The sequence below is a fragment of the Tubulanus polymorphus genome, chromosome 5 (genome assembly GCF_964204645.1).
Source record: "Tubulanus polymorphus chromosome 5, tnTubPoly1.2, whole genome shotgun sequence".
Classification (NCBI taxonomy): Eukaryota; Metazoa; Nemertea; class Palaeonemertea; order Tubulaniformes; family Tubulanidae; genus Tubulanus; species Tubulanus polymorphus.
This window is the reverse complement of record NC_134029.1, coordinates 1,557,762-1,579,361: the sequence shown is the minus strand read 5'-3', so window position 1 is coordinate 1,579,361 and position 21,600 is coordinate 1,557,762. Positions and strand designations below refer to the sequence as shown.

Below are 21,600 nucleotides of genomic sequence, written 5' to 3'. Positions count from 1 at the left end.
GTAAACTAATTAGTTGGCCGAACTGATAGCAATCCTATTACAAAACTAGAATTTTGTCTAATAATGGATTCATTTTTTCAAGTTTTTCAAAGTTTCAAAAAGGTGCAAAGTTAGTGGACGAAAGTGTGAATTGGATTGAATTGAATATTGGTTTTTGGAAATATGCACTCAAAGAAATTGACTTAAAGAACACTTCTCCAGGATTCTGGTTAAAATAACCACAATCGAGGTAAGAGTAATTGCTCCATAAACTATACGACTTATTTCGTAAGATATTTAGCGCTTGTTTCAGCGGTTGAGAGACATTGAATGTAGAGTATTCATATGATATTTTTCCTAGGAGAGTTTAGGACAAACAACCAGATTCCTGCGTTTTCTAGGATAAAAAGCACCATTCCCTAAATAAACCATAGAATGTAGTTTTCGTTTTCATAATTTCATTTCTGTTTTATAAAATATATGTATTCTATGTTTGTAGGATTGTTTTGATACCTCTGCAGGGTGTGTTGATTGAAGAAAATGTCGATGTTTCAAAGATTATGGAATTCTCAATCGGAACCTGCTGCTTCAGGTGGTAGTATGCAAATACAAATCAGCACCACCAGTACTAACAGCAATCATCATAGTTTAACGACTGGCAACAAGAGAATCCAAAAAGAAAGACGACTGGTAGGAATTTATCAATCAGTTTGATTCTGGATTTATAGTTTTATTGCAGAATATAAATATATATAAGAAAATCATTTTTGGCAGTAGAAGTAATCAACAGTTTATCAATCTTCGGTAAATAGCAACGGTGGATCTGGGGTGTTTCAAACGAATCCAGGTACCCCTTCCTATATTCCAAAGGGTCAGTACTGAAACCAACTCAGTTCTATAGTTAATTTACAACCTCATGATCAGTCTTATTTATGATATGAGAGGTTCACATTAGTGCATGTGAACTGGTTGACTTTCTGTGATGGAAATACAATTTGTGATCTTGAGAATGCGTCTTTTATTCTGGAGAATAAATGGCATAAATTTTATTCTGGCATTTTATTATTAACAGGGCCCTACATGTTGTTGTCCTAGATCTGTCCTTGAATTGACCTCTTAAAACATCGTTTAAAATTATGTTTTTGAGTCGAACAAACGAGAAAACAAAAAATGATCAATAATCCGATCATAACAAACTCATAACTGATGCCTTCAGTTATTAACGAAGAGAGAATGTTCTCATCATCGGGCATCGCTGTCGGGATGGTGATCTTCTCTTCCCAAACCCACAGCGAAGATGAGTTCATTTTATCGGAATGATGTCGCAGAATCATCCGCCAAAAATATCGAATCATTTCCGCTTCACGATTCGGGAAATCGTAATCTAACACGCCGATCATCACCGGCGACGACAGGTAATGAGTGTTATTAAAATCCCGGAGTACGGTCGGTTTATTACTGATACCTGTGAATGATTTATACGTATCTTCCAGCGAGATCTCGGCTTTCTCGGCTAAAACACCGATCCACGCATCGTCGGGCATAAACATCGGTGTATCGACTGACGCGGAGAGCAGACGCTCGATTACGGCGGTCGGTGCTATATACGCCGTACCGGAACAATACTGCGGATACGCCGCACCCGGATACTTCTTCCTCGACGCGCTGTATTTGTATTGACGCGATCGATGCACCCGCGTGCAACACGGGAATAAATAACAAACGGCGATTCGTTTGAGGAATCGCTTCGGATTCGTTTCGCGCAGCGCGTACGTCTGTAAATACGGCACGAGTTTAAACATATCGACGACGATCTCGTCGCTGCCGATCATCGCGAATTGAGCGTGCGCGCAGAACGTGTAAACCCATTTAAACGCGAGTTGATCTTTAATGGGTAAAGTCGAATACGAGTCGGTGAACGTCTGCTGAACGATGTCTTTATAAATTTCGTGTTCCTCGACTAACGCGATCTGGTCTCTCCAATCTTTCACCGTTCCGAAAATGAACACGATTTTGATGTTGAGTTTCGGGAATAGTTTTTGATTTGCCCACGTGTCGCGTATCGCTTGACGTCGATCTCTCTGATTGAACACGCTACGTACAACCATCACTAGAAATATATCCGATTCATTCGAACAGATTTCGTCGTTTATGATCAGATATTCGTAGTTCGGGTCGTTGACGTTCGATTCTCCGGCGTAAAGCTGAATGGGAATCGCCGAATTACGAGCCATCGGTCCCGGTATCAGGTGCTTCACCGCACGTTGCCACCATAACATTTGATCCGGCATTTTAAACACCGTTTTGGACCCTGAAAATGTTATTAAACAAATCATTTCAGGTGTAAAGCCTGCATGATGGGTCTACAACTTCATTTGGCTTGTCATACATCCAGCTACAACTGTAAAATTGTCATTCAGAAATTGATATCCATCGACCTATTGCACCTAGTGATGATGGAGAAACTGCTCAACCAATTTTGTGGTCTCAATTAAATTTCAATTCGTTTAAACATATCCTTTTCACGGATAAATATGTTTAAATAAGTTGTAAAAATTTCTAGCAGTTTATTGAACAGATTGTAAAGCTTATTTTACTAAACTATGCCTAACAATAAGGCCCTTATACCGGTGAAATAAATGATAGGTGTGGGCAGTACACTGTTACATGTTTATAGCCTATATAGTACCATATCAAACTATTACAATTCGATATATTGTATTTTGACATGAAAACACCAGCGATCTCAACGATGTTCCTTGTTTGTAGATTCTTACCGTAAACATTTAAACAGCAGTCTGTAACGAGAATCATGAGAATTACGTGTAGTACACTGGACGGCATTATTGATATACATTTGCGCAGCTAGGCGTATAGAGGGACTGTGTGCGTGTGTGTTTGTTTGAGACCTCGCGCGACTTAAACTAAACATTAACATGTACAATATAGGTAGCGCATTACAATGACAAAAGACACAAGCGTTTTATTGATAGCTAGTTTATGTATTGATATATGTCATTATCGGAATGTCAATACAACTCAAGGACAGGACAGAGGTATCCCGTGATACCTGAACGATTCAATATGGATAGTAATCGTGTTTCATATCAGGGATAATTCCCTGATTGTAATAATCTATTGATGGATTGGACTTACTTATTTTCGCTTAATGCTGAAAGCACTGATAAAAGAAATAAATATACCGTTAAGGTGAATCATTGTTTATCGCATTTAAACAATTATTTCTCTATTTTTTGCTTCGAATTCGATAGTTTTTTGCTCGTTTCATAAGAAAATATATTGAAAATAATACTTTAAAAGTGCATATTTTCACGGTGAATTCTTCATTACTTTTCCAGCATGAAGTTGAAATGATCAAAGATGATCAAGCGTTAAATCCGTACACAGAGATACAGATCCTACAGAAACATACCGATATCGTGCGTCATTTATTACAGATTGATGATGAACGTTGTGTATCAGCCGGTGATGATGGTATCGCTACTGTCTGGGACCTCAGGGTTTGTAAATACTTTCTTCTCAAAATTCCATTCAAATTCAACTCTTTCCTTCATTGAGATGTCTAAGATAGTCTATGACCAAAAGCAATGAAAGCAACAATTTGAGTACAACTTTTTCATGAAACTGGGGCCCAGTACTCGGTTCCACTGTTCTGAGTAAAAGTTTTACTCAACAGTTTTTGTGAAATAATTTAAAACTCAGAGTGGAACTGCCACTCCTGACTGTTGAACCGGGTCCTGGTCTCGGGCCTGGTCTCCTGACTGTTGAACTGGGTCCTGGTCTCCTGACTGTTAAACCAGGTCCTGGTCTGAGGCCTGGTCTCCTGAATGTTGAACCGGGTCCTGGTCTGGGGCCTGGTCTCCTGAATGTTGAACCAGGTCCTGGTCTCCTGACCGTTGAACCGGGTCCTGGTCTGGGGCCTGGTCTCCTGACTGTTGAACCGGGTCCTGTGGTCTGTTGGGGCCTGGTCTCCTGAATGTTGAACCTGGTCCTGGTCCGGGGCCTGGTCTCCTGACTGTTGAACCGGGTCCTGTGGTCTGTTGGGGCCTGGTCTCCTGAATGTTGAACCGGGTCCTGGTCTGTACTTGTGACTTGCATGTTTTAACGATGTATTTTCTAACAGTTTGGACGACGTATTTGCGTACTTCAAGGTCACACGAGACCTATAACATGTATGTTAGTAATGGAAAGAGCTATCGGATATTATGACGATCCATATTTATTAACAGCTGCTTCTGATAAAACTATGAAGGTAAGAAAACCTACTCGGAAACCCGTTTATCTTATCTCATGTCTCTGTTTATCAGTGATTAAGTCTCCAGACATTTGGACCCAGTTCCACAGTCGTGAGTTAGAGTTAACTCTGAGCTAAAGTTAGTTCATTTTCAATTAGTTAACTCGAGAGTTAAATCTTAACTCATAAATGTGGAGCTGGACCCTGAAGATTAAGTTTCTATGAAATCATCAGAAGAGAACACGATTTTGAGATTCAAATGTTTTGATTTTGTCATCAATCTTTTAGGTTTGGGATATAGAAAAAGGAGAATGTTTACAAACACTGACAGAACATCAAACTTCTGTAAAGGTATGTTCGCCGCAGATTTCCACATATTTGTGTATTAATGTGTTTCAGATGTTGATTGACTGATTTCTATTTGATGATTAGAGTTTAGTTTTAATGTGGGATGGTGAATTAGTTTGTTCAGCCGGTGAGAATATCTGCGTCTGGGATAGAAAGGGTCGACTATTGTGTACTCAGGAACAGTTACAGTTATGTAACAGTAAGTATCAAATTTTACCCTAAATACTTTTTAAATTCGTTAAATTCTGATTTGACTTCTTTTTTTTTCCAGCCGACATTCATTTGATGATCAGTATCAAACATGATAAACTGGTGGCCGCTTCGGAAAAACAACTGTGTCAGTTTTCACTTTATTCTCCGCATTCTCTATTGAATTAATCATCGACTCGTTAGTAAAGTTATAATCGATTGTTTAATAGTTGTTTATGCGTTAACCGATGAAATGGATGAGAATCAGCCGAATCGAAGATGTAATATCAGTTTCACGAAGAAATTACCGCCACATCGAGAACTAATACGCTGTCTTATAAATGTCTCGGGTACGTGTCACCCTTACACCACGACCTGGTCGCACAGTTCTTGGACTGAAGAATTGAAATATTTGGAATAAACTAATTTTAGATCATAGTCAAACTGTATCAACAACTGTGCAACTGGATCCTGGATCCTCTGGGGCCAGTTACATAGTTAAGGCTTAGACCATTTCAGCTTTATAGCCAATCTAACAACTCAAAACAGTGTGAAGATAAGACAACTTTTGAATATAAGTTATAACTGGTCCCAGCAGGTGCTTGCATTTCAGTAATATGTTGACTTTATTTCAGATACATTATTTGCTAGTGGATCTCTAGATGGAACTGTCGTATTATGGACGACTCATACAATTTCCCCTACGCGATATTTCAATACGGTCAATGAATATAAAGGCATTGAAAAGACATATCCTTTCAGTATACAACATATGCTTATCACCGATGAGGTAAATACACTGATGATAATTCAGTTTAGATGATTTTCTGATGCTAAGTCAATCCTGATGATGATTTTGTAGAAGTACATGTTCGCAGCCGTTGGAACTGGATTTTGTGTTTATGATGTCATCGCTGGAAAACTTCTGGCTGAAAAATTGTGCGCGCATTACTCAAAGATAACATACGCTGAATTCCTGTACAATGGGTAAGAGAGAGAAAGAGGGGGTGAAGAAGAGGGGGAGGAGAGGGAAAAGGGGAGTGGTTTGAGGGAGGGGAGAGAGAAGAGAGACGGGTGGGAGAGTGGGATTTAGGAAAGGTTGACAAACACCTTCAAACAAATTGCCCTGTTTTTCTGATATCGTGAAGGTTTTATGAATTAAGGGAATAGTTTGAAATAGATGTTTAAATGATTGAAGTAGGGTACTGTATAATTTGTAGCACATTCCTAGCGACATGTTCTGAAGATGGTTCAATACGACTGTGGGGCAGTCGCGCTAGATTTGAAAGTCGAGTTGATGATAATACTGATGAGATAGCTCCTATTGAACGATTCCTCGGTGTCAGGTAAAGTTTAAATCAATTCACTCTCAATTCTTGATATGGATACATACCGGTAGTATGATATGAGAATCCAAGACACTTTGAATGAAAAATATGGATTATATCTCATAAATCTCATATTTTTGTAAACTCGAATAGACAAATAGCGAAACATTCCGGACTTTATTTTTCATTCATGGTGTGTGATTTGATATTATCCTTAAACATGGACTCAGATTGTTTCATCATTGGTTTAAGGTACATATTAAAGTCGAGTTCATTTTTTGAATTTTCGCAGTAAGGAGAAGTTGAGAATAATGTCAACTGATGAACCGTTACTCGAACCAGATTTATTAGGTGAATGTTTGGCACATTCCGGAGCTGTACATAAACTGGTTGATTTCGGCGCGGAGGGTTTTGTCTCGTGTGGAATGGATAGTTTAGTCATTTCATGGAAAGTAAGTTATTGAATCAGGTCGGAGATGATTCGATCTCGTAAGAAGTAAACTTATAACGAGTACCCGGTATTTCAAATTTTAGGATGGTGTATTACAGAGTCTAAAGCGTACAGAGATAGCTCGAGAGATGGTTTTAGGGGTCGGTGATGCTTGATTTGCAACTTCAGATTTGTGTTCTTCAGTTTATTGCTAAAATCAGAAGTTTCAGGAAGAATTGTTGTATATTTTTGTTTTCCATGTGGAATAGATGTTTATTTCTGAATTGGTGCTATTTGTTAAAGAGTAATTTGATTTTTATCGCAAAATAAAATTTTTCTTGTTTGTAATGAATTCTCTTTGTTATTCGAATTCAGGTGGAGTTCCAAGTGTAAATAATCCGATCTATTTCGTGGCCGAGAAAAACCACCTCGCCTTTTGCAGTAGTAGTATAAAGATCTGTAAAGATTCGAACCAAAATCATACAAAATGCCTACTGCGGCAAGTGAATTGTACGGATAACAGCAAACCCGCTATCCTATGAAAATGCTTACTGTGGCAAGTAATTTTTTTGAGAGGGCAGCACATTATGGCTAGTATCGTGAAGTGTTACTGTGGCAAGTGATTTTATTGAGAGGGCAGCACGTTACGGCTAAATTCCCGGCGGCCGATCAATTGCTGCGCTTCTAACATAATTTTTTGCCTTAAAACGTTTATTAATGGATAAAAAAGGATCAATTGGATACAGCACAAGATTCTAAATGTGAGTTTTAATGTTGAGTATTTTGTTTACTGTGACATGAACAAACTTACGAAAAAATACGGTCTATGTGAGAGGTTGTCTTGGTCTGTGTTGTGTGTAGTTCGTTAAGATTCAGTGTCGGGTGTAATTTTATGATTTCAGATGGTGAACTTAACTCGAGTTTTACTTCGTTCCACGAAGAAGATGAAATACTGGGAACGATACGTGAATAATGAAATGTTTGGAGGATATGTAGTGAAACGAACATTAGCTGGTCCGGTCGTTATGAATTATAATCTCATCTATAAATTCTCCGAACATCGGCCGTGGACCGAGGAAGCAAAACGAATCAACGCAGCAGGAAAACGATGGAAGAGAGATTATATTGAACCGATTAAAGAATGGACAATTTTATTAGGAGATCGGGTGAGTAATCGTCATTTACCTGACTTAGTAGTAATCAGACTGCTGCTTAGTCAGTTACTGTACTAACTGTACTGGTAGTGCAGATTAGCAGCAACCATACTATTCAGTGGTTTAGTGGTTCAATAACTGGACTATACTTTAGTCCATTTACTGGACTGCTGATTCCCTAGTAACTGCAGTGTTTATTCAGTCTAGTTATGACTGCACTATCCTTGTCCAGATTGCCTTCAAATCTAATTGGAGAAAATTATTAAAGATCTTTGTGGTGAAAATATCACTTTATTTATTTGAAAAAAAGGCCCAACATGATCAATGGTGAAAACTGTTGTGAATAAAAAGCTGAACAAATAGTTACACAAAAATATTTCAAGCAACAATTTAGCGAAGTTAGTAACATATACAGTTAAACTCAGATTAAAATCTCAGTTCCATCTGTTCAGTTTAACTGTCTGTAGTGTTAGTTTATTTCCAATGTTTTAACTCTATAAGTTTAAACTGAGATAGATCAGTTATTTAGTCAGATTTCTTTTCGGTATAAACCCAGGAAAGTCGCGACTGGTAAAGGTTTTACGGTATTCAACGTCCAGTCTCATGAAAATAGTTAAAACTTAAATTATTGCCTTCGTTGAAAACATCAAAAGTTTAAACTCATTCATGAAACTGGACCGAGCAGTAGCAGATGCACAGAGTTATTTAAAATCTGGTTTTTCCGGATAATTGCATCCGTAGTATTTAATAACGACCGAAGCTGCGTAATTCGCGCAGCGTAAACATTCCTCGATCGGTTTACCCTGAACGAGTTGAGACAGGAATCCTCCGAGGAACGAGTCTCCGCAGCCGTTCGTGTCTTTGATTTCGCTCGGGTCAATTTTCAACGACGGATGCTCGAATACCTTGCCGTCGTGATAGACGACCGCCGGGTGGCGCCCGTGCGTGAAAATAACCGTGCGTTTACGTTTTGTATTTTTCTTCGGTAGTTCGGCGGCTTTTATCGCGATCTCTTTCAAATCGTCGGTCTCGAAACCGTATTTATGGGCGAACGTCGCGGCTTCCACTTCATTCCCGACGAGAATATCGATATGTTCCATAATCGAGATTTCCGGATCTTTGAAATAGTAGCAGAGAAACGGCGCCGATAGATTCATGATTAGCGTTTTACCTTTCTCCGTCGAGTGACGAGCTATTTTCAATATGGCGTCCTCGCTGACGGTGAATACGAATCCTCCGATGTAATAAAACTGCGCCTGTTCGACCTGCTGCCAGACGGTCGCGTCGTCGAAGAACTTATCGGTGAAAGTAGTCGCCGCTCCTAATTCGGTGACCAACGAACGATCTTGTTTATGAATCAACGCGGCGCAGATTCCCGTTTTGAATCGTTCTCGGATCTGATAGCAGACGTTCACTCCGACTTCTTTCGCTTTTTTCGTCAGAATTTTGCCGTTCTCGTCGGCTCCGATCGCTCCGACGAAAGTGGTCGCGTTCTGTCGACCGAGCAGCCATTGAGCGACGCGTATCGTGTTCTGAGTGGCGCCACCTGCGACGTATTCGCGCTCGTATTTGTCGTCTAAGATCTCTTTAAAGATGCCGTCGTGTCTCTCGTCGGCGATGATAGCGTTGTTCGCGATCAATCCGTATTTCTTCAAGAAAGCGTCGTCGACGCGGACGGTGATATCTAACAGCGGGTTCCCGAGACCGAGTAGAATCTTCTCCGGGATCTTCGCCACCGCGGTTCCACCAGGGGGCGCTGCTTTCGACTTGCTCATACTCGCGACGAAGTGTAATCCTACAATGGACAATGATATATGAGTCTAAATAACTACAACCCTCGATTTTGTATCCTAGATCAAAAAAATTCATACAGTAAAATGGGGCAGTCATCCGTAATGAATTTAATCAAAATATCTATCTTGGTGTGAGATGCCCTCATAACCTAAATAAAAAAATGCCTCTACCATTATTGTAGGTTCTGGTTATCTATAGAACTATGTTCCCATATGATAAACCATTTTAATGAATTTCAATTGAAATATTTACCTCTGAGTAACGTAATCATTTTGATGTGTTATTTTTATTTGAACGTCTAAGGCTGCTATAGTATTTTTTCTACACGTATATACACCCTCACTGCACCCCTCACTACTACTCGGACAAATGCATTGATCGACTGAGTGTGAATTTATATGCAATGCTATTAAATGCAATGAATGATCAGGTTGTGAACACAGTTGGATTGACAGTCACTCTGGCAGTATGCCACAAGCCCTGAACGCTATATTAGTTTTCTGAGAAAAACTCATTCTGGTTTTTCAGTTCGTTTGGAATTGCTTTCTCTGATTATAGCTTTTTAGCCGCAATTTGACTCTCAACCTCGAGTTTAAGTGTCGATACGTGAATATTCAGTCTTAAAAAAGATTCGAATTAATAATGTTGATTATAGCTGATAATATGATATTCTTGAGTGATAATATATTTGAACCTGAATGGTCTCACATGGCTTTGATAATTTTATACGTATTTTTTACTTAACTAATAAAATAATTTAGGACTTAAGATATTTTCTTCACTGAATGTTTTTGAAATTCAATTTTTCTGAATATTTTTCCATCAATGAATATACAGTGAAACCTAACACGACTCACCCGGTTATACGGCATATATTCCTTTTACTAGCGCGGCAGTGTCTATGGATGAGTGGGAGGGAGCTCTCTAGACTCCCCTCTCTCTCTCTTTCTGTGCTGTTGCTGCTCCGGGGATCAGATATTAAACCTACATACCTTCCTCTTCAGACCTTCGCTTGTGTAGCTTTCTTTGTATCATTTTTTATTGTATCATAAAATTCCAGGGTTCTGTATCTTGAAAGCTGCTACAGCCTAATACATGTTTAATTACTACTTAGAGTGTTTGTACGAATATGAAATTGATTCGATTTTATTCTCATAATTTCATATTCCTATTTTAATAATACTTTCACTGAGATTTTGAAACGCAAAATCTATTGTTCAATGATTAGATTTATGTTGAAGTAAACGTATGGTTTCTGTGAGAGTAAAATTGTGATTAATCCGATATATTAAGCTTTGAGAAAGTGTGAGAGTCAAAGGGAACAATTTCGGATCATTCCGTTACGGATTTAGATCATGTTCGTAAGGTTTCTTTTTGAGATGGCCCCTTTAAAAACAGTAGCAGAAATAGTGCTAAGATAAATATAATATCTTACTCAGTATATATACAAACTTACCCTCATCCAGCACACACTGACTGCATTTACAGAGAGTAGACACTTGAATATATAGAACCTTATTATGTGTAATAATGGCCCTTAAAATAGACTGATCCTTACTTGAACATCAGATTTTGTCCTTATATTATACCGGACCTCCTGCACATCATTGCGAGGGTATACAGAGTCGGCTTGTCCATCCATATCGTCCATCCAGCACAGACAACTCCTCCCTAGGTATAAAGTTGTGTTTTAATGAAACTATGTACAACTATAATTGTGCCCCTCAGTTCATTTTTGGAAAAATCAAAGAATGCCGACTGCCTGCGTTTTGGCTTCTATTTAAGAAGTGAATTTTGCTCAGACGACTTCTCTTTAGCAGTTTCAAACTGTACCACATTTGCAGGAGGTATTCCTCTGTCCAATCCAGGCTTTTCTAGTTAGCATCATCAATTGTGATATTTAGGCAGAATTTGAATATGACGTCAATGAGTTATTCCAATATAAAAAGCCTAAAATGCTAATATCTGATTGCAGGTTGAGGTATTGGTTGGTCCTGATAAAGGTAAACAAGGTTTTGTAGGAATGACAGTGAAAGAACGTAATTGGGTTTACGTAGAAGGGTTGAATTGCGTAAGTATCAGAGATCACAAACTAACAGTAACTTGAATACCTTGAAATGAGTGAATGACAACTCTACGTTTGAATGTGCCGAGTGGGGATCCATCCACCGAGGACATCATAGAGATAAATTACATATCTATATATTGTAAAATCGTTCTTCTGTTAATAAAGCTAATCAAAATGATTGTAAAAAATATTTTGCTATTAATACAGGAATACAAGGTTATCAAACCTCATCCCGATTTACTGGGAATGATGTCAAAAGTAGAAACACCTCTGACTTTACCTCATGAAGTGAAACTAGTCGATCCTAGCGATAAGTAAGTCATCCTAATGAATCTCGGGACCCACAACTGTATAAGTGTGAGATTGAATCTTACTGGATGTTGTGTATTACAGTAAAGTAACTGATGCTGAATGGAGATATACTGAAGAGGGTGATTTGGTGCGTGTATCGTTAAGAACTGGTCGTATTTTACCATTCTCGCATAGAGCCAAACAATTAGACGATTACGTCAACCCAGCAGATTATAAAGGTATGCTAATAATTAATTACTTGTAGTTGCTTTTCAAGTGAATATTTCTCAGATTTAGTCCTGAACACACGTGAAATGTGGACGATCAGTTTTTGAGTGCGTGTAGCATCCAGGCTGATGGAGGTGCAGGGTACAGGTGGAGGGGGTTGATTACGGGCTCCGGGCTGCAGATTGATGCCAAAATATCTCGCTCTCGGAAATCAATAAGATTCTTTTACTGTTTTTCAGAACAAGTGAAAGATACGGATAAAAACGAAGTGACAAAAGTGACTTTTAAACCGGCGCTGAAATCAACACAACAGGAATTAATGGATCATTTCGGTATTAAAGAAGAACGAAAGAAAACTGAGTTATATTGGTATTAATTTCATCATTGAGCTGTAGTTATTATAGGTAAATAAAATATTTTATAGTTTGAATATTTTTGTCCTGGCCTAGTGTTTGTGGTGGATTATCCTCAGTTCTTCGAATAAAGAAAAGATCAACGAAGATTAACTTAACGTATTAAACATTTATTTACGTTCTATACATCTTGAATATATTTACAATGAACACAATTTTACTAATACGACTGTGGATTTACAGTGGACCCTCTAAACTCACGGGGGTCGAAGTTTCACTGTTCTTGGTTTCATCAAACGGAAACAAGGATTGTGGCACTGGATCCTGAGAGTAGCAACATTACATTTCAACATGAATCCAGTTCTAATCGTTGACAATTCATTGAGTTCAAATAAATAATAAGTACGAGTTTTGTGGAAAAGATCAGTTTGTTAAATAGATTAAACAAGGATGGATTAATAGATGTACAATGATCCATCTTCAGGACCGATATATCCAGCTGCTATCAGTATCACATCGACCAATGTCCAAACGCCTAAACCACCGAAACTAAACAGCTTTCCAATTCCTTCTCGCCATAAGCCCAAATAAAAACGATCAACACCGAATCCTCCCATAGTTATACTGTAACAAAGACAGTCAATATCAGTCAATATTCTATCTCTTATTAGTGTAGAGTTTGATTTCACAGATAACCTACCTGAGTAATAGTGCAGTAGACCACCGGTATCCTCTAGTCCAGTTACATAATTCCATTTTGTTGAAAGTTCTTCTGCCTAAAAGTACAGAGCGAACCTAGGGGATCATTCATTTATTACGTACGCATAAAATTTGAAATTTCCAACCCCCCTCCCCCTCTGTACGCAAAATCGGCCATTTTTTCATATACATTAAGCATTACAGTACGCAATTGCACTGACCCCCTCCCCCTCCCTTAATGCTTACGTAATAAATGAATGACCCCTAGGTAAAATAGGGTATAAAGTCTACATCAAAACTTCTATACTCTACATAGTAGTTTAGTAGAGTTGTAGAGGAATAACTTGATATTGCATTAATAGGTAGTCACAGCCAAACCCCAGCTGACCATAAACCTTGGTAGTCAATGATGGGTGATGAGACGAGTGATCAGCTGCTATCACTATCATAGCCTTGATCCCCGTGTCATGAGAACTTAATAAGAATGATTTGATTCTTACCCATACAAAGTATATTATCATTGACGGTACAGTTAGTGTAGTAAAACTCTCTAGGTGCGCTCACTGTTTTACACGTATTCTGAGCTATACATTTATAATCACTAGCATCTAACTGGTAACAAAATCTGCATCCAAACTTCCTCGTAAAATTCTTTACACCCTTAAATATAATAAATGAAAAAATTGATCGATTTTCAGTCGTCAATCGTGGAATGGTGTTTGATTCTCTAATAAACTTACATGGCAATTAATATCTGGTTTAGGGAAACATGAAACATCTGTTTCCTGTCCATAAACGCATGAAACGCTGAAGTGACATTGAATACAAACTGCTCCTAATTTCGAACATTGTAAATTTTCCGGACATCGGTTCAGATATTCAGTATTATTATAACTATCGGAGACCGGATCAGAACGGATCGAACTCGAGTTTAATTCTACGGAATGTTGAGATTTCACTGTTGAGTTTATCGTCGTTATTTCCGTTGATTGTTGCTGATGTGCGTCTGGCGTCGTAGAAACATCATGTGACGTAGAAACTGGATCCGATACTAAACCTACAAATATTAGAAACAGTTTTTACGCAAAAATCTTGGTAAATTTAAATTTTCATTGGGGGCCATTTTATATAGCGTGGAATTCATCTAACCAGTGGAGGCAGCAGTTGCTGGAAAGTAGTTTAAAAAAACCGGTGGATAAATACTACACTTAACTATGAACTTTTTATGGTAACTATCTAACTATCCACTGGTTAACTCTAACCAACCTTGCAGCACCTGCAGCCCCTTGATCACTCAATCAGGGTTTGTAGCGAGTTTGATATACATGTAAATTTTTCTTCTTATTTTATGGCTTCAAATCATTGATTTGGAAAAATGCCGGGAACTCATTGATGAGTTTTTCATCTGAGGAAAAACTGCTGACTTTTGACTAAAAAAGTCTGCCGACCTCTAACTATAAATAGAGCAGAATTCGCTAAAAACCCTAACAATGAGTTTTGATACCGTATAATAATGAAACCGTGATCCAATTCACCATCAGAATACAATACATTTATAAAGATGTAAAACTAGGTTAGTTTTATACAATTTGGGAGATATTTCCCGTAACCGTTATGTAGTTTTTACTTGGTAAATTACGGATAATGATTGAAATATGACAACAGACCAGGAAGAGAAATGAGTAATTATATAGACTCTCGGGGATTATATTTTACGCTGATGTTATTTATATATAAATCAATGAATGAAGCCAGGCACGAACAGTAGTGTAGCAGCAGCAGCAGCAGCAGGAATAGTTGAACCGAGAGACTGCTCACTGAGAATACATAATTCTAGAAGCTTCAGATTTCAACTGAAATAACAATGAGTGATTTGAGCGCAGGTGAGATCGTTGCCTGGTTTCATTTGTCGTTTTTGATGTCGATTGTAATATTTATGATGACTGCTACGTATTACACTCTGTATAGACTGTTATTTATGCACGACTGGCACATTTCAATCATTACATTTCTCTACTGTTTCCTGTATCTATACTGCGATCGGGTACGGGCTAGTCGAGGAGACAGATTGTGGCCCTGGTTTAGAAGGAACTTCCTATTAGCGAAATGGGTGACCAGTTTACTACCGGTTCGTTTGATTAAAACCACAGAGTTGGATGTAAATAAGAATTATATATTTGGAGTTCATCCTCACGGGACGATCGGACTGATGAGCACATTTTTAACGGATGCAGCCGGATTCGACCGGCTGTTCCCGGGAATAAAGCCACACATGGTTGTTATGAAGATGTTTTTCGCGGTGCCGATTCTGAAAGAGATCTGTATGCTTTGTGGTTAGTATATATCCTATTAGAAACTATACAGTACCAGGGTCCGATCTAAGGAATGAAAGTCACTTGCCCTGGAGGCAAGCACATCTGAAATTTCGCTTGCCCCCCACCAAAAGCTACTTGCCCTACACAGGCAGTCCGATTGGTGGCACTATCATCCATTGTATCGAATGGGAAATAAGCTTTGTGATATAAAATTGCACTAGCCCGGGGGACAAGTGATAATGATAATCTACTTGCCCTGATGAGAATATACTTGTCCCGGGCAATGGGAAAAGAGCTTAGATCGGACCCTGCAGTACACCTTGACTAACTCTGATGAATTGATGTTGGTGATATCCTATGATTAGCACCTCTGGAGTCGGGTCAGGTTTAATGTAATTGCAGAAAGATCTAAATCAAGCAATTTGTAGCTCGAATTAATTCTTCAAATTCATTTTAAGGTGCGATAAGTTTAGAATCGGAATTTCTTCATTACGTACTCGATAAAAACCAGAGAGGTACAGCAGTAATAATAGCGGTCGGAGGGGCGTATGAGGTGCTCGACGCGCACCCAGGAACTATGATTCTTACATTACAGAAACGAAAAGGGTTTATAAAGATAGCGCTGAAACAAGGGTAAGATCAACTCAAATCATACGGGACAAATCCAGTGATTATAAGTGATGATTTTAGTCAGAAAATAGAATTCAATTCACATTCTGTTGCAATTCTAACATTGTGTAGAGTTTAGAAGCAATAGAGAAATTTACTGTATTACATAACATCACTAACTTACAACACAAATAACTGAAATATTTCAATTTTTGTGATTGCAATTCGGGCAAATGGGTCAAACTGACAAACAATTGATGCAAGAAATAAGATAAATTTCCCTCATACATTGTTTTTAGAGCGAGTTTAGTTCCCGTTTTAAATTACGGCGACAATGATCAACTGGAACAGTTCTCGAATCCGCCAGGATCGACGTTAAGAAGAATACAGGATGCTATGTATTCGGTAGCGCGTACAGCTCCAACCTGGTTATACGGAACCAAATACGGCCTCGCTGATTATAAACCTATTAATACTGTCGGTACGTTGAAACCTACGTGAAGCGGGTGTTTCAGATTTTACACCCTGTACAGCAGACTCCTCTTAAAGACAACTTTCCACTATCTGCAGTTTTCCACCCAAAGTTTGTATCACTGATTACAAAAATTAATAAGCATATACAGGGTCCGATCTAAGGAATGAAAGCCACTTGCCCGGGGGGCAAGCATATCTGAAATTTCGCTTGCCCCCTCCAAAAACTACTTGCCCTACACAGGCAGTCCGATTGGTGGCACTATCATCCGTTGTATCGAGTGGGAAAAAAACTTAGTGACATAAAATTGCACTAGCCCGGGGGACACGTGATAATGATAACCTACTTGCCCTGATGAGAATATACTTGTCCCGGGCAATCGGACAAGTGCTTAGATCGGACCCTGATATATTATTATCAATAGAACAACGGATGAAATTAATCTATTTATGAGAAATTTGAATAAAAAATTGTATTTTACCTACATTCATATTCAGTTGGACGGTAAATAATAGATCCAGATTAGATGATTTCGATTATTAAGCAGATTTCACTTTACGTTAAATGATTTTCCTTTTTTGTTTTTTTAGTTGGTAAACCAATCGATGTTGAGAAAGTTGAAAACCCGTCAGAAGATCAGATCAATGAACTCCATGCCGAATACATCCGAGCTCTAAATGAATTATTCACAGAAACAAAGGACGAATATTCTAATTACAAAGATATCACTCTTGAAATCAGATAGGAAAATATTCTTCATACCAGGGGGAGGGGCACGAATATCACTGACTGTAAACATTGACTGCAACATTCATAGGGGGGGGGGGGGTGGGAGGGTACAAAAAATCACTATTATGTTATGTTATGTATTTACTGCAAGATGCTTAGCTATAAATTTTGATACTCAAAGGTATTGAATCAGAAAAGATATAGTATTCTCATATTACATGTAAAATATCAATAAATAAATATATATATATATATATGTAGATGACTTGTTTAATGATTTTCAGTCATTTTAACAACAATTCCATTACTTTCCATGTCTGGCATTTGACATTTCAATTTGATAAGAACTCCATGACAGATATGAACCCTTCTCTGAACAAAAATTTATATTTTCCTTAAAAATAGCCTATATTTGATCTCCGTCACAGGGTAGGCCTTTTATAGAGGAATGAATTATTGCAGAGGATTTGTAATGATATTCTAGCGAAAGGAATCTTAGAATCGACTGAGCAGAATTCTACGAAAGATCTTCGAGGTCCATAAATACAGATAGAAATTAACAGCCGAATTGATATTCATACACGCCGCCGACACCCAATAGATGGCGTTTGAAGTTGTGCGGTGTGAATCGACTATAATTCCTAATTTGAATATCAATATGTACATAAGTCTGGGGAAATGCAAAATAACAAACACGAAAGAAACAGTGATTAACATCTTTGTGAGATTTTTTTCTTGCGGGGAGGAATTTTTCACCGATGTCTTCAGCGATGAGGTTGTCATGATTCGTCGGACTTTCAGCTGTATTTCAAGAGCGACGAGGATCGCTAAATTACACGTTACTATGACGACAATCGGAATCCAGAACTGTACGATATTCTGCGCTATGTCCATATTGACGGCAACGATCGCGCTGATTCGCTGACAGTCGCGGCCGCCGTCTGCTCCTATAAATGCCTTTACAAACATCACCTGAGAGATGCCTCGCATCATTTGAAATAGCAACAAAATCGCTAGGCAAATTTTAGCTTTCCGAGGCGTACAACGAACCCCGGCTTGAAACGGAAAAGTCACAACGATCATTCTATCAATACTCATCAGAGATAGGGCTAAATTTGACGATGACGAACATGTAAAACTAAAATATAAATAAACGCGACAAAATATCTTTGTTAGAACTTGTTGTTGAAAGACTATACGAACGAATAAAATCGGTAACCAAATCAGTATAACGCATGTGTCAAATAGTTGAAGGGCGATCATATAAACACCGGTAGAAATCTTCCAGTAGGACGCGTGCGTCAGTACTAACAACGCTAACACGTTACCACAGAATCCAATAACAAACGTGACCGGTAAAACAACGTAGGCTACAGCTTGTTTTACCAGACCGACCCACGAAAATATCAATATATCGCTAGCTGTTGAGTTATCATTCATTTCATCGGTCAAGTTGTGAGACCAGAATGAACCCGCCGACAGAACAGCCAATCAGAGTGAAAACCAAAACTGCAATGTTACTGAATTTTTAAAATCCAATTATCGTAAATTTTCTGTTATCTGATCTATTCAGTGAAAAAAATTCGGAACGGCTCCAATCTCTTTCAATTTCTGATTTTTTTTATGCATTTGATAAAAATTATTACGAGCCTGGTAGGATACTATTTCATTACATTTACCAACAAAAATATCTGATATGATGCAATGCCTTAAGGCTTATAATAGGCTATAAGACTCCAGCACGTTCAAGTCTTACTGGTAAGAATAGCAGAAGTCAAGATGAGTAGGCCTATCTAGCCAGGACTACTCAAACGGCGCCTTGGTTTTTAATTCAAATGCCAACATTTTTTCCCCAGCACTATAGGCCTACCCTAGTAATTGTAGGATATACCAGGAGATGGTTACTTTAATACTAGGGCTTAAAAAGATAGTTAGTTAGGCCCTACCTAATCGTTTGTGGTAAGCTTTTATAATCGGAGTGAAAATATGCGATCGTGAAACTAAAACACAGACAGATTGTACGGACTACTTTAAAGAATGCATCAGGCCCCTGTGAGGACAAGGCTCAAGAGGAGTTACCGTTAAAATGAGAGACTGGTTACATCGTCTGATATTGAGGATGTGGACCATCATATTGCTTATGATAGGGATACAGTTGAGATTTGTAGCGTCATGGCTAAGGGATCACAATACATCCGCTAGGAATAACCTAATATCTCATTTTTTTCTGGCTTATTTCTCCTTATCGCAATTATCTTGTATTTTCTTGTTTGTTTATATTTGTATAATTGTCTCATTCATTGACTTAAACTGACATGTGTATGACAGGTTCATAATCATAAAGTTAGGTATCAATAAATTTTAAATTTTGTCTTTTAAAAGTTTTATAAAAGGCCACTGCCAAAAACCAAATTAGCCACGGATCTTCCACGAATTAGCCTATTGAATTTTATTTGATAATGAATTTAGTAATCTATAGGAGTACCTACCATAACCATAACTGAGCGTCTGATAGAGAAATAATACGACTCTCACAACATTCATTTTCAATTTGGCAGCTCCACAATAAAGAAAAGTTGTTGACTTATTTATGATAACTATAACGGCCAGTAGATAGAGTAGGTTCGAATCCCAAGCAATATTTTAATTAATGCATATACGCGGCGGCGCGTGCCGGCCTTGGCCATCCTCGCTTGCCAGGGGTCCGGTCGCTAAGGTCGGTATCGATCCCAGTTAGTTACCTACTGAAGAGGCTGGCCTTCTTTCTAAATGAAGTATAACGCCCCGCTGAGATCTTTTACTCTATTCGCGAATAACCGGTAACCGGTCTAATTGAAGATAGAGACCGGTATCCAGTCTACATAATGTTTGAACGCTAACAGGGAAGCGCTCCGGGTTGGAGCTTCTTGTCAATACTAACCTAATGGCTTTGCTCCATTGACTAGAAATACATGAAGTAGCCTTTTCCTTCCACTTGTAATTCTCACACGCTAGACATTTTTTCGCAAATAAATATTTTAATCAGTTTAAAGCCGTGAACGCATTCGCTTCCATGTGACACGGAGCATGACTGACAAGTAGGTGCAATGGACAATTCTACTATGGAAAAACGCCTAAAAACAGGCGGCGCTAAATTCGGAGAGTAGTTGTTGAGGAGAATCAAGTAATTTATCTCCAGTGGCCTTAAAGTTCTACGATATTGTTCAGCTGGCTACTGGCCATGCTGGCGCGTGTTCTTGTAGATACTTTAGCAATCAGTTATTTGTAATTTACCAAGCTATATTCATATGGAAAGTTGAACAATATCTATATCATGATACTCAATATATCTTAATTAAAAAACCTTCAAAATACTTTTCATTAAACGAAACAATGTGGAGAAAATAACGTTGATAATGTTTGAAAATCTCAGTCAAAGTTGGCAAAACTCTAGTTATCTTGTAAAATAATGTTAATGAAAATAAAGATTGATTAGTTGATTAGTTAATCTCAAGCTTTCCAGAGTGAATCTGTTGGTTTTATCTATGGTTTTAATTTGTTTATGTTTTTCGAATACAGTTCACCCATTTGTTGATGAAGAACTTACATGATAATTCCTTGAATACAAAGCAAAGTTTGCAAAATTTCAGTTTTCTTGTAAAAATAATGTTAATGAAATGAAATCAGAGATTGATTATTTGAGCGAGTGAATTTGTTTTATGTCCAGTTTTAATGTTTATATGTTGAAGATATGTTATGCAGTTTTTTTTGTAAAACAGAATATCTTAAATCTCTCTTACATTGTCATTTGAATAGTTGATATGATTGAATGCTTCATATTTCATGAAATAACCAAGTGTCACTTATGCCCAGTGACTTCATGAATTGTCAAATTAATAGTCTTAGACATTCAGACTAGTCCTAATTGTTGGTGTTTTATGGATCAAGGTTTACAATTTCTGTGTGTAATTTTGTTATTTTCCTATTGATTCAAATCGTATGAATCAGTTGCAGTGGAAATGTTTTTGGCGAATAAAACCTTGAAATACCTTCCATGATGTAGCATATGTGATATTAAAAGCTAGTAATCTTATATTTTGGATAATCTTAGTCATTAAAAGGCTAATGATAATACCTTGTTTTTCCTGATCGGCCGGGTCATTTCATAAATAAATGAAATTTGTAATCAGTTAATTTCTATCTGCCGCGTCTGTTATGGTTAGCTTGATCATGATTTTTAAAAAAGTAATGTAAGGTCTAAGGTAGATAGGCGGCCGGCCAGGTAAACGATTTATTAAATCGTACGCTTTCCAGGGTATTCGGCCAGGTTTATCTCTGGTTTTAGTGCGGGGAGCCATGCACTCTCACAGTTTAGAGTCC

General features: G+C 38.0%; 6 protein-coding genes across 7 annotated transcripts; 3 read left to right on the top strand and 3 right to left on the bottom strand.

Annotated features, from left to right (window-relative positions):
* Nucleotides 1-124: 124 nt before the first annotated feature.
* LOC141906515 (WD repeat-containing protein 41-like) lies at nt 125-6,850 on the top strand. The gene is made up of 13 exons (XM_074795841.1): nt 125-229; nt 479-669; nt 3,339-3,500; nt 4,124-4,252; nt 4,523-4,585; nt 4,667-4,781; nt 4,854-4,919; nt 5,002-5,121; nt 5,407-5,561; nt 5,634-5,758; nt 5,992-6,117; nt 6,392-6,551; nt 6,634-6,850. Exons 2-13 carry the CDS (start codon nt 520-522, stop codon nt 6,703-6,705), a joined length of 1,443 nt encoding a protein of 480 aa, XP_074651942.1. The 5' UTR covers nt 125-229; nt 479-519; the 3' UTR covers nt 6,706-6,850.
* On the bottom strand, nt 703-2,903 carry LOC141906519 (beta-1,3-galactosyltransferase 5-like). Its single transcript, XM_074795848.1, has 2 exons — nt 2,757-2,903; nt 703-2,290 (listed from the first exon to the last, which is right to left on the bottom strand). Exons 1-2 carry the CDS (start codon nt 2,821-2,823, stop codon nt 1,071-1,073), a joined length of 1,287 nt encoding a protein of 428 aa, XP_074651949.1. The 5' UTR covers nt 2,824-2,903; the 3' UTR covers nt 703-1,070.
* A 303-nt stretch (nt 6,851-7,153) lies between the features above and the next one.
* On the top strand, nt 7,154-12,466 carry LOC141906527 (large ribosomal subunit protein uL24m-like). Its single transcript, XM_074795858.1, has 6 exons — nt 7,154-7,290; nt 7,432-7,695; nt 11,453-11,548; nt 11,753-11,859; nt 11,939-12,075; nt 12,304-12,466. Exons 2-6 carry the CDS (start codon nt 7,432-7,434, stop codon nt 12,438-12,440), a joined length of 741 nt encoding a protein of 246 aa, XP_074651959.1. The 5' UTR covers nt 7,154-7,290; the 3' UTR covers nt 12,441-12,466.
* LOC141906521 (uncharacterized) lies at nt 7,975-10,445 on the bottom strand. 2 transcript variants are annotated; one of them, XM_074795851.1, is made up of 2 exons: nt 10,335-10,445; nt 7,975-9,478 (listed from the first exon to the last, which is right to left on the bottom strand). In XM_074795851.1, exon 2 carries the CDS (start codon nt 9,456-9,458, stop codon nt 8,385-8,387), a length of 1,074 nt encoding a protein of 357 aa, XP_074651952.1. In that variant the 5' UTR covers nt 9,459-9,478; nt 10,335-10,445; the 3' UTR covers nt 7,975-8,384. The 2 variants fall into 2 exon arrangements, with proteins under 2 accessions (XP_074651952.1, XP_074651951.1); XM_074795850.1 differs by lacking the exon at nt 10,335-10,445 and adding an exon at nt 9,730-9,853.
* A 135-nt stretch (nt 12,467-12,601) lies between the features above and the next one.
* LOC141906526 (TM2 domain-containing protein 3-like) lies at nt 12,602-19,807 on the bottom strand. The gene is made up of 5 exons (XM_074795857.1): nt 19,731-19,807; nt 13,857-14,173; nt 13,617-13,776; nt 13,118-13,193; nt 12,602-13,041 (listed from the first exon to the last, which is right to left on the bottom strand). The coding sequence occupies exons 1-5, from the start codon at nt 19,783-19,785 to the stop codon at nt 12,873-12,875; spliced, it is 777 nt and encodes a 258-aa protein (XP_074651958.1). The 5' UTR covers nt 19,786-19,807; the 3' UTR covers nt 12,602-12,872.
* On the top strand, nt 14,874-17,314 carry LOC141906525 (2-acylglycerol O-acyltransferase 1-like). The gene is made up of 4 exons (XM_074795856.1): nt 14,874-15,449; nt 15,890-16,064; nt 16,340-16,521; nt 17,103-17,314. Exons 1-4 carry the CDS (start codon nt 14,981-14,983, stop codon nt 17,255-17,257), a joined length of 981 nt encoding a protein of 326 aa, XP_074651957.1. The 5' UTR covers nt 14,874-14,980; the 3' UTR covers nt 17,258-17,314.
* Nucleotides 19,808-21,600: the final 1,793 nt, after the last annotated feature.